The 17474-nt window shown below is 47.3% G+C and overlaps 1 protein-coding gene across 1 annotated transcript; it reads left to right on the forward strand.

Moving 5' to 3' along the window:
• The first annotated feature begins 10209 nt into the window (after positions 1–10209).
• Positions 10210–14809, forward strand: LOC115385635 (chymotrypsin B-like). Its single transcript, XM_030087705.1, has 7 exons — positions 10210–10381; positions 12243–12346; positions 12426–12505; positions 13985–14066; positions 14166–14340; positions 14440–14573; positions 14648–14809. Exons 1-7 carry the CDS (start codon positions 10309–10311, stop codon positions 14807–14809), a joined length of 810 nt encoding a protein of 269 aa, XP_029943565.1. The 5' UTR covers positions 10210–10308.
• The last annotated feature ends 2665 nt before the right edge of the window (positions 14810–17474 follow it).

Genomic DNA, 17474 nt, shown 5'->3' on the forward strand with positions numbered 1-17474 from the left:
CTAACACTCACAACCCTAGCCTTGACACAACCCTACTTCCAGAATGTCACATTGACCAACTTTTGACCAAAACTTCAAGAAACCCTAACCCTAACCCTACCACCCGGACCGGCTCGTCACCCTCTACGCATGGCTCAAGTCTCAAGTCTCTCACACTTAGGGTTACAAAGTTATTAACAAAAGACTCACTTCAAAGTGCCTTTTTTGGGAATAACTCCTCCCCCTTACATCACACCAACATGGTTCACACATGTATGGATAGATCTTGTCCAGACCTATCCATAGATGTCTCAACCATTCATGTCAGTTGTTCCTATAAAAACTTATTCAATCTCAAAGCAAAAAAGAGGCACTTTGAGTGGTTTTTATCCCTATACCTAACCCTAACACTCACAACCCTAGCCTTGACACAACCCTACTTCCAGAATGTCACATTGACCAACTTTTGACCAAAACTTCAAGAAACCCTAACCCTAACCCTACCACCCGGACCGGCTCGTCACCCTCTACGCATGGCTCAAGTCTCAAGTCTCTCACACTTAGGGTTACAAAGTTATTGGAGCTTGAGTCAATGACTCAGGACCCCATTTACCCCTATTACCTATACCTATACCCTAACCCTAACACTCACAACCCTAGCCTTGACACAACCCTACTTCCAGAATGTCACATTGACCAACTTTTGACCAAAACTTCAAGAAACCCTAACCCTAACCCTACCACCCGGACCGGCTCGTCACCCTCTACGCATGGCTCAAGTCTCAAGTCTCTCACACTTAGGGTTACAAAGTTATTAACAAAAGACTCACTTCAAAGTGCCTTTTTTGGGAATAACTCCTCCCCCTTACATCACACCAACATGGTTCACACATGTATGGATAGATCTTGTCCAGACCTATCCATAGATGTCTCAACCATTCATGTCAGTTGTTCCTATAAAAACTTATTCAATCTCAAAGCAAAAAAGAGGCACTTTGAGTGGTTTTTATCCCTATACCTAACCCTAACCCTATCCATAGATGTCTCAACCATTCATGTCAGTTGTTCCTATAAAAAGTCATTCAATCTCAAAGCAAAAAAGAGGCACTTTGAGTGGTTTTTATCCCTATACCTAACCCTAACACTCACAACCCTAGCCTTGACACAACCCTACTTCCAGAATGTCACATTGACCAACTTTTGACCAAAACTTCCAGAAACCCTAACCCTAACCCTACCACCCGGACCGGCTCGTCACCCTCTACGCATGGCTCAAGTCTCAAGTCTCTCACACTTAGGGTTACAAAGTTATTAACAAAAGACTCACTTCAAAGTGCCTTTTTGGGAATAACTCCTCCCCCTTACATCACACCAACATGGTTCACACATGTATGGATAGATCTCGTCCAGACCTATCCATAGATGTCTCAACCATTCATGTCAGTTGTTCCTATAAAAAGTCATTCAATCTCAAAGCAAAAAAGACTCACTTTGAGTGGTTTTCATCCCTATACCTACTTCCAGAATGTCACATTGACCAACTTTTGACCAAAACTTCAAGAAACCCTAACCCTAACCCTACCACCCGGACCGCCTCGTCACCCTCTACGCATGGCTCAAGTCTCAAGTCTCTCACACTTAGGGTTACAAAGTTATTACACGAGCAGTTATTAACTGGGTTCTTAATGATCCCTATTACCTACTGGAAGCCCTAACACTTACATTGACTCCTATGGGGCTCCGGGAACATGACTCTGTAACTCAGCCAAACAAAGGCCCACAGTCCTGATTTTCACACCACGCACTCACAACCCTAGCCTTGACACAACCCTACTTCCAGAATGTCACATTGACCAACTTTTGACCAAAACTTCAAGAAACCCTAACCCTAACCCTACCACCCGGACCGCCTCGTCACCCTCTACGCATGGCTCAAGTCTCAAGTCTCAAGCACTTAGGGTTACAAAGTTATTGGAGCTTGAGTCAATGACTCAGGACCCCATTTACCCCTATTACCTACTGGAAACCCTAACACTTACATTGACTCCTATGGGGCTCCGGGAACATGACTCTGTAACTCAGCCAAACAAAGGCCCACAGTCCTGATTCTCACACCACGCACTCACAACCCTAGCCCTGACACAACCCTTAACCTAACCTGACCCTAACCTAACCCTACAATTGGGTCTAGGGTTATGAAAGTTTGATATGTGTCTCCCTCTGGGGTCCCTGACAGGTGTGTTGTGGTGTTTGTCTATGTAATCCTAGCAGAAAATTTTGACCTCATGAATCACCCCATAATGTATATGGTTGCATCCGTGGGGATGAGCCCTGAGTGCCCTGAGGGTCGGTTCGGTCAATTTCCACCATGAAATTTGGGACCCTTCAGGGACTGACAACGACCCCGCACACGTATCTCTCGGGGCGGTGACTGTCTGTTTTGGGTGTTTATGGGCTGATCCAGACACTCAGAGCTTCAATGTAGCTTCTGGAAGGGGATTCCAGATTTCGTCAACCAATGACAGATCCTGGAATCTGCTCTAACTCTGCTCATGAAGGAGCTAGAGGGCTGAGATTAGCATCAAATGAAAGCTTAGGACCTCACCAGTGCAATGGTTGTAGTTTCAAGTGTCTACCTGCACTTTTTAAAAATCGATGTCACATTCTGGAAGGAAATTCCAGATTTCGTCAACCAATGACACATTCTGGAATCTGCTATAACTCCTCTCAGGAAGGAGCTAGAGGTGTGGGATGGGCCTTAAATGAAAGCTGAGGGCCTCAGCAGTGCAATGGTGGCAGTTTCAAGTGTCTTCCCTGCAATTTTAAGGGTCAAGTGCACATTCTGGAAGGCAATTCCAGATTTGGTCAACCAATGACAGATCCTGGAATCTGCTCTAACTCTGCTCAGGAAGGAGCTAGGGGTGTGGGATGGGCCTTAAATTATAGCTTAGGACCTCAGCAGTGCAATGGTGGCAGTTTCAAGTGTCTACCTACAATTTTAAGGGTCAAGTGCAAATTCTGGAAGGGGATTCCAGATTTGGTCAAGCAATGACCGCTTCTGGAATCTGCTCTAACTCTGCTCAGGAAAGTGCTAAAGGCCTGGGATTGACCTCAGATGATAGCTGGGGGGTCCCTTACAGGTGTGTTGTGATGTCATCTTTCTACCCCCTGGATAAAAAATTGACCTCATGAATCAGCCCATAGTCTATGTGGTTGGATCGGTGGGCATGAGCCTTGGGTGTCCTGAGGGTCGGTTCGGTCAATTTCCACCATGAAATTTGGGACCCCTCGGGGACTGGCAACGACCCCGCACACGTATCTCTCGGGGGGGTGACTGTCTGTTTTGAGTGTTTTTGGGCTGATCCAAACACCTTGAGCTTCAAAGACGCATCTGGAATGGGATTCCAGATCTGGAATGGGATTCCACATTTGGTCAGCCAATGACTCATCCTGGAATCCTCTGTAACGCTACTCAGGAAGGAGCTAGAGGACTGGGCTGGACTTCAGATGATAGCTGAGGGCCTCAGCAGTGCAATGGTGGTGGTTTCAAGTGTCTACCTGTAATTTTAAGGGTCAAGGATGCATTCTGGAAGGGGATTCCAGATTCGGTCAAGCTATGACCGCTTCTGGAATCCCCTGTAATACTGCTCAGGAAGGAGCTAGAGCGCTGGGATTGACTTCAAATGAAAGCTTAGGGCCTCAGCAGTGCAATGGTGGCAGTTACAAGTGTCTAAATGCAACATTTTAATAATCGATGTCACATTCTGGAAGGCAATTCCATATTAGGTCAACCAATGACTTATCCTGGAATCCTCTGTAACACTGCTCAGGAAGGAGCTAGAGGGCTGGGATGGACTTCAGATGATAGCTGAGGGCCTCAGCAGTGCAATGGTGGTACTTGCAAGTGTCTAACTGCACGTTTAAGGGTCAAAGACGCAATCTGGAATCGGATTCCAGATTCGGTCAAGCAATGACCGCTTCTGGAATCTGCTTTAACTCGGCCCAGGAAGGAGCCAGAGGACTGGGATTGGCTTCTAATGACAGCTGGGGAGGTCCCTGACAGGTGTGGTGGGGTGTCATCTCTCCAGGACCTCTATAAATGTTTGACTTCATGAATCGGCCCCCACTCTCTAGCGTTGATCCGGGGGGATGAGCTTTAGGTGTCCTGAGGGTGGGTTCGGTCAATTTCCACCATGAAATTTGGGACCCCTCGGGGACTGGGAACGACCCCGCACACGTATCTTGTGGGGGGGTGACTGTCTGTTTTGGGTGTTTTGGGGCTTGTCCCAACATTTTTGACATTTCGGGTGAAAATCCCATATGGCCGGGTTCTCTGATTTATTTAGAGTCATTTTGATGAAAAACATGGATTACCCACTTCAAAAGTGACTTTTAAAATGCATTTGTAAATTTTCATGGCTCTCTAGTGCTCAAAAACATAGACAAAAGCCGGAATTGGGATTCCAGAACTGCAAATTCCGGATCCGGAATTTTCAGTTCCGGAATCCGGAACTTGCAGTTCTGGAATTTCAGATTCCTATCAAATCGACGCTGTCCCCTAACCCTTACCTGACCCTAACCCTTACCTAACCTAACCCTACACACACAGCGACAGACATTCACGTGATGCAGAAAAAAAGAGGACAGGAGGAGAAAAAGTCTCTCCGCAGGTCACCAGAACACACACATCCATACTGGCAGAGCGAGACAGGGAACAAACGTGAAAACCGAGAGCTGACGGAGCCACCCGAGTGCAGCCGATGTGTGACCAGCGCGGAGAGCACAGGCAGCAGATACGCCTCCAGTGCGAACAGCCAAGCGCCAGCGCGAAGACACGCGCAGCACCTTCGCTATGCTTCCGCGTCCAGTGCGTTCCCGGCGTGAGAGCTGGATGAACTGAGAGCTCCAGTGAGGGAGGAGTGAAACCAATGGATGGGGGAGTGAGTGAGGCCAATGGAGGAGAGTATTGAGCAGGATGGAGTGAGAAACGATGTCGAAGGCCACACTCAGAAAAAGGAAGATGAGGATGGCGATCAAACCGTGGTCAGCCGCCATTAGAAGGTTGTCTGTGATCTTTATTAGAGCTGTTTCAGTGCTGTGGTGGGACGGAAACTGGACTGGAACCGTTCATAAAGACTGTTGAGGCTGAGATGGGAGTGGAGCTGAGAGGAGATGAAGGGGAAGTGAGAAATGGGGCAGAGCTTATTGAAGTAATTGGGATCTGAAACAGGTTTCTTCAGGATGGGGCTGAGGAGCAGGATCAGAGGACAGCGAGGAGAGAATGATGGCTGATATGAGGGGGAGCAGAGAGGGGAGGCAGGATCTGACCAGGACTGTGGGGAGGGGGTCCAGCTGGCAGGTTGAAGGCTTGGACTTGCTGATGAGGATGGAGATATCAGAAGGAGGAGGGAGGTCATAGGTGGAGAGTAGATGAGATGGAAGGAGAGGTTCAGAGGAGGGGAGGGGAGGTGGTGGAGCCGAGGTGCTGGTTGAATTTCGTAACCTTGTCATTGAAGAACTGGAGTAGAGAGTTGCAGGTCTCTGCAGAGTACAGATGGGGGGAAGAGAGTTAGGGGGCTGGATGACGCTGTTGAAAACAGAAAAGAGTGTTTTAACGCTACCAGCATTGGAGCAGATAAGAACTGAGATCAGAGTAGAATTGAGATTTGGCATGAGATATGGAGTCCTTATAAAGAGACAGGTGAGCAGGAGACATGTTTTTGTGGATGTTGAGACCAATTTTCTGAAAGAGTCTTTCAAGCTGACGATTTTTGGATTTCATATTACGGAGAACAGGAGTGAACCAGGGAGCAGACCAGGTGAAGAAAACAGAAAGAGATTTAACAGGAGCGAGAGAGTTGAGGATGTGAGTGAGTCCATTATTGAGTGTGTTTCAAACACCCCTTGGGGTTTTGTTCCAGCCTCGCCGGTCCTGACGAGATTAATTTGTGTTTGATTTACTCACTTGCAGAGGCAGCAGTTCATCTCATACAGTCTCTTCTGGTGATGTTTGACACATGAAACATTCTTCAGCAGAGCAGGAGGACTTCTTCCTCCAGATTTCTGTTTGATCTTCTTTTGAGGGCAAACTGGTGAAAGCCTGGACTGCTGTTATAATTTCAACATCTGTCCACAAGAGGGCGTGAAAACAGGAGGGAAGAGAAATGAGTCCATTGAGTAATGGAAGTTTGTCCTCTGGTGGTCAAAATAGGAACTCCTACAACCATTTAAACCCAGAAAGAAATTTATTACAATAACATTTTCTGGATTAACTGTACAGTCTGCTACTAGTAGATGGTCCATCAAAAATTTGTGATCAATGTTTCATAATTATCAAAGATAATTCACTGAAATCTTCACAATTTACTGTACTCATGGGTGGATCTACCGAGGTGGCATAGCCTAATATAAACCCTTGCCACCCCTACTGCCACCCCAACTGGCAGCAATGAACTGATAGAAAAATTTAACAGTTACGAGTGCGAAGTTCAGATATCCGACGACAGTGAATGCAGCACGAGAGAGCGCGAGAGCGACACGAGACTTCTTTGATGGGAGAGGCGCAAACATATGGGCGCAAAGCGAGAGAGAGCCAGCCGGGAGTGGAGGAGGAAGGCACGAGGAAAGAGTAAAGACCAAGATCTAGTATTTGAGGTGCACAGGCGGTGCTGTGTTCTTCATAATCAGGCCGGGTCTGGACTCAATTCGCTGCTCTCACCCGAATAATGGGGCTGGGTGTGTGTGTGAGTGTAGGCTTCAAGCTGAAAAGACGAGGAGGAAAATTCAGAGCCCAAAGTGATCGTGTTTCTGCTAAAAACCCACCAAATCGAAGTGAAACCAGCCCCATGTGTCCTGCTCACATAAAAACACAGAGATCCAAACATTATAGCACACAAACACATTAAACACACAAAATATTGATTGTTTTGATAAAGGGTAACCTTATAAATTTACTTGGAATCTTACAGAAATGAAGAGAAAAGGGAACATATACAACTTTTTCAAGGTCAGAGGAATACAGAATTAATTACAACATGAGGTGGAAGAGGAGATGTTGTAGAGAGCATAACGACAAGATGGAGAAACTGAGGCCACGTGAACCTTAAAGGTCAGCAGGTCATCCATCATGACCCCCAGGTTTCTGGTTTATGGGCACAAGTAGTCTGGAGTGAAGTTGGACACTGATTTGAGCACAGCCACTCTGGGGGACCACCACAATCAGCCAGGCCCTCAAGCCCCCACGCCACGTCAATGCCGAGTCCTTCTGAGGATTTTTTTTTCTTTTTAAGAAACAAACATTAAACATGGAACTAATGAACAATTAATTTGAGTGGATGCCTGGATCCGGGAGGCAGGAGTTAAACCACCACAGATGTGAACAACTCCCCCCCCCCTCGCTCTCTCTGGGATTGATGGTAGATTCCACTATGGGAGACTAAAAAGTCAGAGCACCAAAACCCTGGACCAAGAGGCTGTCTCTTAGGTGGACTAGAGCCGTGATTGAGGGATCGCACACAGAACATTGATCTAATGAGACAGCCTGGACTCAATGGGTCCATTCAACTATAATTGGGCATCAATCAAAACAGCTGCTCCACTGATTAACTGAGGAAGCCCGGACCCGGACCCAGTGGGTGTAAGCGTTTACTTTATCCCAGGCTCCCACCATGTGGAACCAGATCCCAGTTCTGCTCCTTTTTCTCATTTCAATGTAAATCCATTCTAGTGCTACGTGTCACTGATGATTGTTCCTCCTGTAGCCCCTGTTCTCTGTTTATATATGAATTGTATGTAGATACAAGTACCTGTCTGTCCTATCTCCTTCTGTCTCTGTCCCCTCACCCCAACCGGAGTAGCAGAAAGCCTCTGATAAGCCTCTGATTTAAAGTCCTGATAGGACCAGGGGGTGGGACCACATTACTCCAGAGGGCGGGGCCACATTACTCCAGGGGGCGTCGTCACATTAAACCAGTTTAAAGTCCTGATAGGACCAGGGGGCGGGGCCACATTACTCCAGGGGGCGTCATCACATTAAACCAGTTTAAAGTCCTGATAGGACCAGGGGGCGGGGCCACATTACTCCAGTCTAAAGTCCTGATAGGACCAGGGGGCGGTGCCACATTACTCCAGTCTAATTCAATTCAATTCAGCTTTATTTATGAAGTGCCAATTACAACATGGTGGTTTCTAGACACTTTTAGAGAGAAACCCAACAGATCCACATGAGCAGCATAAGCGACTGTGGAAATGACAAACTCCCTTTTAACAGGAAGAAACCTTTGCAGAACCAGGCTATATTTCTCTAAAGTCCTGATAGGACCAGGGGGCGGGGTCACATTACTCCAGTCTAAAGTCCTTTTAGGACCAGGGGGCGGGCCATTTTACTCCAGTTTTACAGTGGCTGCATTGGCTTCCTGTCCTTCAGGAAGGATTTTAAAGTATTCTTATTATACTTTAAATGTCTGAACATTCTTGCTCCTTCTTCAGCTGATGTTTTTTTTACCATCTGGACCGTCGGGGCCCTGAGGTGCTCTGACAGCGGCCTACTGTGCATCCTAAAGCTAGAACCAAGACCCCCGGTGAGGCCTCCTTCAGCCACTACGGCCCTGCCTGTGGCACAGCCTGCTGGAGAACCTGAGGACCACAGAGACGGTCCAGGTTTTTAAAGGAAGGTTAAAAACATACCTTTTTGATCAGGCTTTTAACTGATCTTTTATATTTCTCTTACTTTCATCACTATATTTTATCGCATCCTTTTACTTTTTAACCTCATCTTACTTATCTAGCATTAAATTTTTACCATATTGTATATTTATGTTCCGTTGCATCCCATCCTGTCCCTGACCTCGTCCTCTAAGTTCTGTAGGGGTGAACGGAGGACCCACAAAGCCAGATGCCTCCAGAGTTTAAAGTCAAGCTCATCTGTATTGTTCATTACAGCCAAAAAGCATCTCAAACAAATCAACATGTCCACAGTCAACTGAAGTTGGAGTCAGCAGTGGGATCTGCAGCAAAATTCAAAAACACCAACAGCAGCAGCACTGATCAGACTGAACACAGAAACACAGATGGCAGATAAAGCAAGCAGCAGAAGACTGTAGGAAAGCCTGAAACCAGAGTCACAACGCCACAGAAACACAGAACCCAACCATGACAGGCAGAGCCTAGTTCTGCAGGTTCCTTCTTTTATAATGGCAGTTTCTGCTTCCCACAGTCTCCTCTGCTCGCTCTTGTTTTGTCTCTGGAAAGGCTCCAGAAGTGACGGTGCTACCTGGAGCTTTATCAGTGAAGCTGGACTGAACTGAACCTGCTGTCGTGGGTCAAATCAGGTGATGGCCCAGAGTAACCTCGAGTCCGTCAAAAAGACTAAAATACAGATGTTAACATGTGTAGATATTTTCTCTGTGGATCTGATGTGAGATGATCAGTAACATAATCATACCTGTAGAGGGTGAAGTGAACCGTGACCACCGCACGTTAAAGGTCACCTGTGGCTGGAGCGCCACGTCCTTCAAACAGCAAAGCAGCTGACGAGGCAAAGTGTCTGAGAGAGGCACCAAGAACCCCCCAACAGAAGCCCCGATGGTCTGAGAGAGGCACCAAGAACTCCCCAACAGAAGCCCCGATGGTCTGAGAGAGGCACCAAGAACCCCCCAACAGAAGCCCCGATGGTCTGAGAGAGGAACCAGGAACCCCCCAACAGAAGCCCCGATGTCTGAGAGAGGAACCAGGAACCTCCCTTCAAACAGCCAAGCAGCTGACGAGGCAAAGTGTAGAAGTGAGAGTGTGAAGAAGGAAGCATCCATCATGTTTCAGTCTCATTAAAGGGAGATTTCAGTCCAGTTGAACTTCACAAGTCTTCTCGTCTCATTTAGTACTCAGAGCTGTAAGTAACTAAAGATGAAAGACTGGAGCTAAGGGCCCGGTGGTCTGAGAGAGGAACCAGGAACCCCCCAACAGAAGCCTGTTTCAGTTAAAGGGCTGAAGATGTCCAAGAGCTGCTCAACTTCCAGCAAAGCTGTATGTATGTGTGTGTGTGTGTGTGTGTGTGTGTGTGTGTGTGTGTGTGTGTGTGAGTGTGTGTGTGAATGTGTCTGTTTGTGTGTGTGTTTAATCAGTCTTAATAAAACTTCATTCCTCTCACCTACCGTTTGCTGTTGCTCAGCCAATCAGAGAGCAGCAGGCTGGGGAGTGTGAGGCGTGGGACCTCTGCCACCACCGGACCGTGATAAGCAGCTGGCGGCGGCACCACCGCCACAGCGGCTCCTCTCATTGGTCGATCCTCGGCAGAGCTCAGGTATAAAACAGCAGACGTTTTTCATCTTCATCATGCTCAGCATCAGAAGCACCATGGCCTTCCTCTGGATCGTGTCCTGCCTCGCCTTCATCAGCACCGCCTACGGTGAGACTCACGCACACACACACACACACACACACACACACACACACACACACACACACACACACACACACATGATCCGAAGTAGCAGACCTGGATTAGTAGCAGCAAGTGACCTGGCCTCCAGATGAACTCATGCAATCAACACAATACAAGTGCTAAGACCCTTTCAAAATAAAACAGGCCTTCATTCAGCTTGGAAGATTCCGTCCTTCAAGGGTTGCTGGAGGAAAACTTCACTGCAAGGACACCTTGTTTTAGTCAAATTCAAATCAATCCAGCTTTATTTATACAGCATCAAAGACAACAGTCATTTCTAGACACTAATAAGCAGCTGAGGAAATGGAAAACTCCCTTTCAAAAGGAAGAAACCTGCAGAACCAGGCTCAGAGGAGAAGCCTGCAGAACCAGGCTCAGAGGAGAACCCTGCAGAACCAGGCTCAGATGTGGGTTGCAGTTGAACTGAGGAGACAGACACTGACCCTCTGAATCAGCTCAGCGTTGATCCAGTTGATGAAGACGGATCAGAGGCAGATCAGAGACAGATCAGAGACAGAGAGAGACAGAGAGAGACACAGACGGGAAGAGACACTCTTGTTCATGACTCCTTTAAGACTTTTAGAGTCAGTAAAGCTACTTCACTCTACAGTGAAACCTCGAGTGAGAAAGGAGAGAACTTCAGTGCAGGTTCTCCGGTTCTCCGGCAGTCTCAACCTCCCACAGCTTCACTGAGAAAATCTTCCTGAGTGTTCTGAAGCAGCTCTACCTGAAGCTCTGCTTACTCTAAAGGTCTAAAGCAGAGACTGGACCTGGGACCTGGTTCCAAATGACAAGAGCCTGCTAGCTGAAAGCAGAGAACCCAGGAACCTCCAGCAGACCAGCACTCTGAGAACCAGGTGTTCTCCTGGGACAACATGGGATTAACAGCTGTGTAGGATCAGAAGGTTCCTGGTTGTTCAGAGCGTTCTAGGTTCAGAGAAAGATTTTAGATTCTGTTCTAGATTTAACAGGAAGCCAGTGAAGAGAAGCTCACATTGTTCTGATGTGTTGTCCTGTTGGTTCTCCTGCTGGTTCTCCTCAGAACTCAGACTTTTGATCCAGTTGTTGGTTCCTGATAACAGGAATTACAGTAGTTCTACTCTGGATTCAGTTCTCAGCTCTGAGTCAGCATGTTCCTGTTGTTAGAAATATTAACAGCTGAAAGAAGGAGGTTCTGAAAACTGGTTTAAGGCTCTGGTCCTGGTGAGGAGGACCAGCTCTGTCCTGGCTGTCCTCTGGACAGGAGGACCAGCTCTGTTTTGGGCTGTCCTCTGGACTCTGTGGAGGATGTGGGTGATAGGAGGATGTTGGCCCAGCTCACATCCACATCCTGTTATATGTTAGATTCATGTTGTACATAGAGTTAGATCTGCTCTCCTTTTAGATTTCTATTATTTTTTTATTAAGATTTTACCGTCACTTCTTATTCTGTATTCAAATATTTCATCAGTCGTTTTGCCTCCTGTGTCCTACAAGCCTCTGGGACTCTACATTTCTCCATGGTGAGATTAATAGTTCTATTCTATTCAAGTCGAGTCGAGTCGAGTCAAGTCGAGTCTAAATAACCCCAGGTTCCTCTCAGTGGTTCTGCTTCTGATCTAAACAACCCCAGGTTCCTCTGAGTGGTTCTGCTTCTGGTCTAAAGTAATTTGTGATGGGTGTGACGTGTCCAGGATCCACTGGGACTGTGGTGGACTGTGGTCTTCCCTCTGCAGTGTCCCCTGTCCAGGTTCCACTGGGAGTGTGGTGGACTGTGGTCCCCCCTCTTCAGTGTCCCCTGTCCAGGTTCCATTGGTTGCACTAACCGTTCCTTTGGGTTCTCCAGGCTGCGGTACTCCCTCCATCCCTCCCCAGGTGACTGGGTATGCTCGCATTGTGAACGGTGAGGAGGCGGTTCCTCACTCCTGGCCCTGGCAGGTGTCCCTGCAGGTGAGCTCTTCTTCTTCTTTTTCTTCTTCTTCTTCTTCTTCTTCTTCTTTGGTTCCTGACCTCCATTTGTTCTTCTCAGCAATCCAGCGGCTTCCATTTCTGTGGAGGTTCTCTGATCAACGCCAACTGGGTGGTTACCGCCGCTCACTGCGAAGTCAGGTCAGAACCACACAAACACTTGGGTCTGAGGTGGAACCTGATGGGTTACTGCAGGGAACCTCAAGAACCATTCACAAAGGTGAATGGTTCTAGAGTTTCAGGAGAAACATCCGATGAAGGAGTGGAACAGCAGAATCTACAGAAATCAGCAGGAGTCACATAGGACCACTGTTCTAACCGACGTTCTCCACAGTTCTAAGCAGAAGGAAACAGCCAGGACCATCATTCTACACATTGTTCTAAGCACAGTAAATCTGACAGGTGTAGTGTTCTAACCACTGTTCTAAGGAGAATAAATCTGATGGCACCAACATTCTAACCACTGTTGTAAACAATATACTAAGCAGAATGAGTCAGACAGGACCAGCATTAGAAAAAAACAGGTCTCCTGTTCTAACCACTGTTTTAAGCAGAACGAGTCCAACAAGTCCACTATTCTCACCACTGTTCTAAGCAGAGTGAATCAGACAGAACCAGTTTTCTCAACACTGTTCTCACCAGAAGGAATCAGATGGCTCCATTGTTCTAAGGGGAAGGAACCAGACAGGTCCACTGTTCTAAGGAGAAAGAACCAGGCAGGTCCACTGTTCTAAGGAGAAGCAACCAGGCAGGTCCACTGTTCTAAGGAGAAGCAACCAGGCAGGTCCACTGTTCTAAGGAGAAGGAACTAGACAGGTCCACTGTTCTAAGGAGAAGAGAACTAGACAGGTCTACTGTTCTAAGGAGAAGAGAACCAGACAGGTCTACTGTTCTAAGGAGAAGACAACCAGACAGGTCTACTGTTCTAAGGAGAAGAAACCAGACAGGTCCACTGTTCTAAGGAGAAGCAACCAGGCAGGTCCACTGTTCTAAGGAGAAGGAACTAGGCAGGTCCACTGTTCTAAGGAGAAGGAACCAGACAGATCCACTGTTCTAAGGAGAAGAGAACTAGATAGGTCTACTGTTCTAAGGAGAAGAAACCAGACAGGTCCACTGTTCTAAGGAGAAGAGAACCAGACAGGTCTACTGTTCTAAGGAGAAGAGAACCAGACAGGTCTACTGTTCTATGGAGGAGAGAACCAGAAATTTCCACTGTTCTATGGAGGAGAGAACCAGACAGGTCCACTGTTCTAAGGAGAAGAGAACTAGATAGGTCTACTGTTCTATGGAGGAGAGAACCAGACAGGTCTACTGTTCTATGGAGGAGAGAACCAGAAATTCCCACTGTTATAAGCAGGAGAGAACCAGACAGGTCCACTGTTCTAAGTAGAAGGAACCAGACAGATCCACTGGTCTAAGGAGAAGAGAACCAGACAGGTCTCCTGTTCTCAGCAGATGGAACCGAACTGGTCAGTTCCCCCGAGCTCAGTGCTGTTTTGTCGGTTCCCCTGAGCTCAGTGCTGTTTTGTCGGTTCCCCTGAGCTCAGTGCTGTTTTGTCGGTTCCCCTGAGCTCGCTGCTATTTTGTCAGTTCCGGTGATGTGTTCTGCGTGTGTTCCAGGACCTACCACCGTGTGGTCATTGGCGAGCATAACAAGGGTTACGGCACCAACGAGGATGTCCAGATTCTGTCCCCTTCCCGGGTGAGATGCAGCTTCCAGCCAATCACAGTACTGCTCCTCCTCTTCATCTAACCCCTCCCCCGACTCCTCCCCCTCCTCTGGCTCCACCCTCTCTTCCAGGTCTTCACTCATCCCAACTGGAACGCCAACACCATCAACAACGACATTGCTCTCATCAAGCTGTCCTCGCCCGCCGTCCTGGGAACCACCGTGTCCCCGGTCTGCCTGGCCCAGTCCAGCGACTCCTTCTCCGGGACCTGCGTGACCTCCGGATGGGGCCTGCTCCGGTCTACTGGTGAGATGAGTCCGGAGAGCTGTGTGAGGAGCCGGGTGTGGCTGCAGTGTGTAACGCTCACTGTGTGTGTGTGTGTGTGTGTGTGTGTGTGTGTCTCAGCTGCCAGCACTCCCAACACCCTGCAGCAGGCGGCGCTGCCCCTGCTGACCAACACTGACTGTAAGCGGTACTGGGGCAGCAACATCTCCGACGTCATGATCTGCGCCGGGGCGTCCGGAGTCAGCTCGTGCATGGTGAGGCCACGCCCCTTCCCCCGTGGTGAACCGCTCAGGTGTTTTTGCTTACATGTTGGCTTGTCCTCTGGCAGGGTGACTCTGGCGGTCCTCTGGTCTGCGAGAAGAACAACGCCTGGACTCTGGTGGGCATCGTGTCCTGGGGAAGCAGCAGCTGCTCCACCTCCATTCCTGGAGTGTACGCCCGTGTGACTGAGCTCCGCGGGTGGGTGGACCAGATCCTGGCTGCCAACTAAACACTGTCACAGAGTTTCAACTAGGAGAGCCAGAACAAGATCCTCCACAAGAAGGACTGAGGGTCCAGGTCTCTGACCATGGATCTGCCTGGCAGATACAGATCACAGCTGAAATATGCTGAATGGCAATAAAAAATTTAAAATCAGCAACTGTGCTTGTTTTGTAAGTGTGTCTGAGCAGCAGGAGGCACTCTTCAGCAACAGTATCTCTGGGAACCAACATGAATTTGACTGAATCAATAGAACATATAGTTGTCAACAAAGAATCAATAACAGAACATGTCGTCGTCAACAACGGCAGAACATGTAGTCGGCAACAACGGATCAATAACAGAACATGTAGTTGTCAACAACGGATCAATAACAGAACATGTCAACAAAGAATCATTAACAGAACATGTAGTTGTCAATAATGGATCAATAACAGGAACATGTCAACAAAGAATCAATTGAGGGGGCGCTAGAGAGCGGCAGTATGTAAGGATATGTGTTGTGGCAGTTCCGTAAGGGAAACACAATGTTCTCATACCTATATCCTGACATCTGCTACTTAAGTGGTACCAGTTAACATTTGACACCGAAGCAAAAGGACTGGTGACCACAGAATCATCTTCTTTGCGATGTCTACCATGAGAGGGGCGAAAAAGCTCGAAGCAGCGGCTACCTCGGCTAACAGTCCTGCAGACCTGGATATGACTAAGCTAATGGCGGCTATTGCTAAATCAGAGGAAAATGTAGTTGCTAAAATTACCACACTTGATTCCAAGGTGGAAGCCAATTGCCAGACTCTTAACAACACGATCGACGGCCTCTGCAGCTACTTTACCAACCAGATCGACGGGCTTCGGACGGAATTTAATGCCAAAATGGCACCGCTTGATGCTAGCCTCACTAACCACCGAGAGCGGCTAACAAGCTTGGAAGATGCTGCTAACACGTTTTCTGATGACATCAGGGACCTGCAGTAACAAGTTAAGGTCCTAAAAGCAACTGTGTCTGCTTTATGTGAGAAGACTGAGGATCTAGAGGGGAGACAGCGCAGATGTACTGCGCGTATACTTGGTATACGTGAACACTTTGAAGCTGGGACCAGGCCCACATCCTCCGTGGCCAAACTGCAACAAGAAGCCCTCGGGTTAGACTCAGCTCCCATGTTGGACAGGGCACACAGAAGTCTTCAGCAGAATCTTAAGCCAGGACAGAATCCCCAACCATTCATTGTCAAATTCCACTACTACCAGGAAAAGGCTGAGGTGCTTTGCAGAGCGGTGCAGAGGAGCCCAGTGATGTACAACGGAGATAAAATACTTATCTTTCCTGACCTGCCCTCCATCGTGGTGAAGAGGAGAGGATCCTTTAAAGAAGTTAAAGATCTACTTTGTGGCTGCTGTGACGTGAGATTTAGTATGCTCTATCCTGCAAAACTGAGGATTACTTCCCCCAGCTTGGGAGAAAAGATCCATCTGAGGCCAAAGACTACATCCAGAAACATATTTTGCCCACAGGACAACAAGATGCAGGCTAAAATCCTGTTCCTCTGGCCTCATTGGGCAACTGACTAAAACATTCTTCAGGTACCAGTTCATATTAAATATGAGGCATTTCTGTTTTGTATTTTGACATGTTATTTCTGAAATATTTATTACCGATCACTTTATTTAAACCTGACTTACTCCAATGCAAAGAAGTGCCTATTTTTTTTTTGTTTTTTAATATTGTCAGATAGGGGTGTTTAAAAAAATCGATTTGGCGATATATCGCAATATGACGTCACGGGATTCTCGCATTGATTCACCATACGTCCATATTGATTTTTAATTATGTATTTACCCGCAAATATCCATTGCCGTGTCTTTTTGTGTGCTGCACTTTTACTCCTGGCCACTAGTTGGCAGCACACCACACCAAGAGCTTTGCAGAGCCTCCAGTCCGTCAGAGGAAAAACAGCATCTCGCGAGAGCTATCCCAGGTGGTTTCTTTACACTACCGTCTCGCGGTAATTGGATCACACAACAGTCTCCCGTGTCGGAGGAAGTGGGAGACGCTCCGAGGAATATTTATAAAGCCGGAATCTGGACGCGCTGTGGCTTTTACAACCAGGACGGAGGGACAGATAAGAGCCACGCCATTTGTAAAATGTGCTTTGCAGAAGTCAAATACCACGGAAACACCACCAACCCACATGCATTTGAGCAGGATGTCCCCATGCAGGACACCCTGAGGGCTCTGGACAGCTGTGAGGGACAGGCTGCGTCCCCCCAGGTGTGAGAAGGAGCGTTGCCTCCTCAGCAGGTCCTTCCTCCCTGCTGCCATCAGACTCTACAGCCAGCACTGCTCCAACTAGTCCAAACACACACCACACAGTTCTAAATGACACTCCTGTGTATTTGTCTTTTCATGTCTCTCACATTTTTCTATAATATTGTACATATGCCTGTCCTATATGTATATTTAAATAATATGTAACTCATATCTGTTATTAATATTATAGTTTACATATGTGTTCTGTCTTAAATGTATATTTAATTTCTATTTTATTTATATCTGTTCTTTCTTTATATCTGTCTGAAACTTATATTTAAACTATATTTAAATTGTGTCATTTAGTTTGTATCTGTTATTTAATTATATTTATCCTAAAGTTATAGTTAATTTTTCTATGTAT

Source organism: Salarias fasciatus, unplaced genomic scaffold (assembly GCF_902148845.1).
Source record: "Salarias fasciatus unplaced genomic scaffold, fSalaFa1.1, whole genome shotgun sequence".
NCBI classification, from domain to species: Eukaryota; Metazoa; Chordata; class Actinopteri; order Blenniiformes; family Blenniidae; genus Salarias; species Salarias fasciatus.

Coding starts and splice junctions, on each gene's coding strand:
- LOC115385635 (XM_030087705.1), top strand. CDS start 10,309: ATGCTCAGCATCAGAAGCACCATGGCCTTCCTCTGGATCGTGTCCTGC. Junction 14,067..14,165: donor AGATTCTGTCCCCTTCCCGG/GTGAGATGCAGC, acceptor CCTCTCTTCCAG/GTCTTCACTCATCCCAACTG. Junction 14,341..14,439: donor GGGCCTGCTCCGGTCTACTG/GTGAGATGAGTC, acceptor TGTGTGTCTCAG/CTGCCAGCACTCCCAACACC.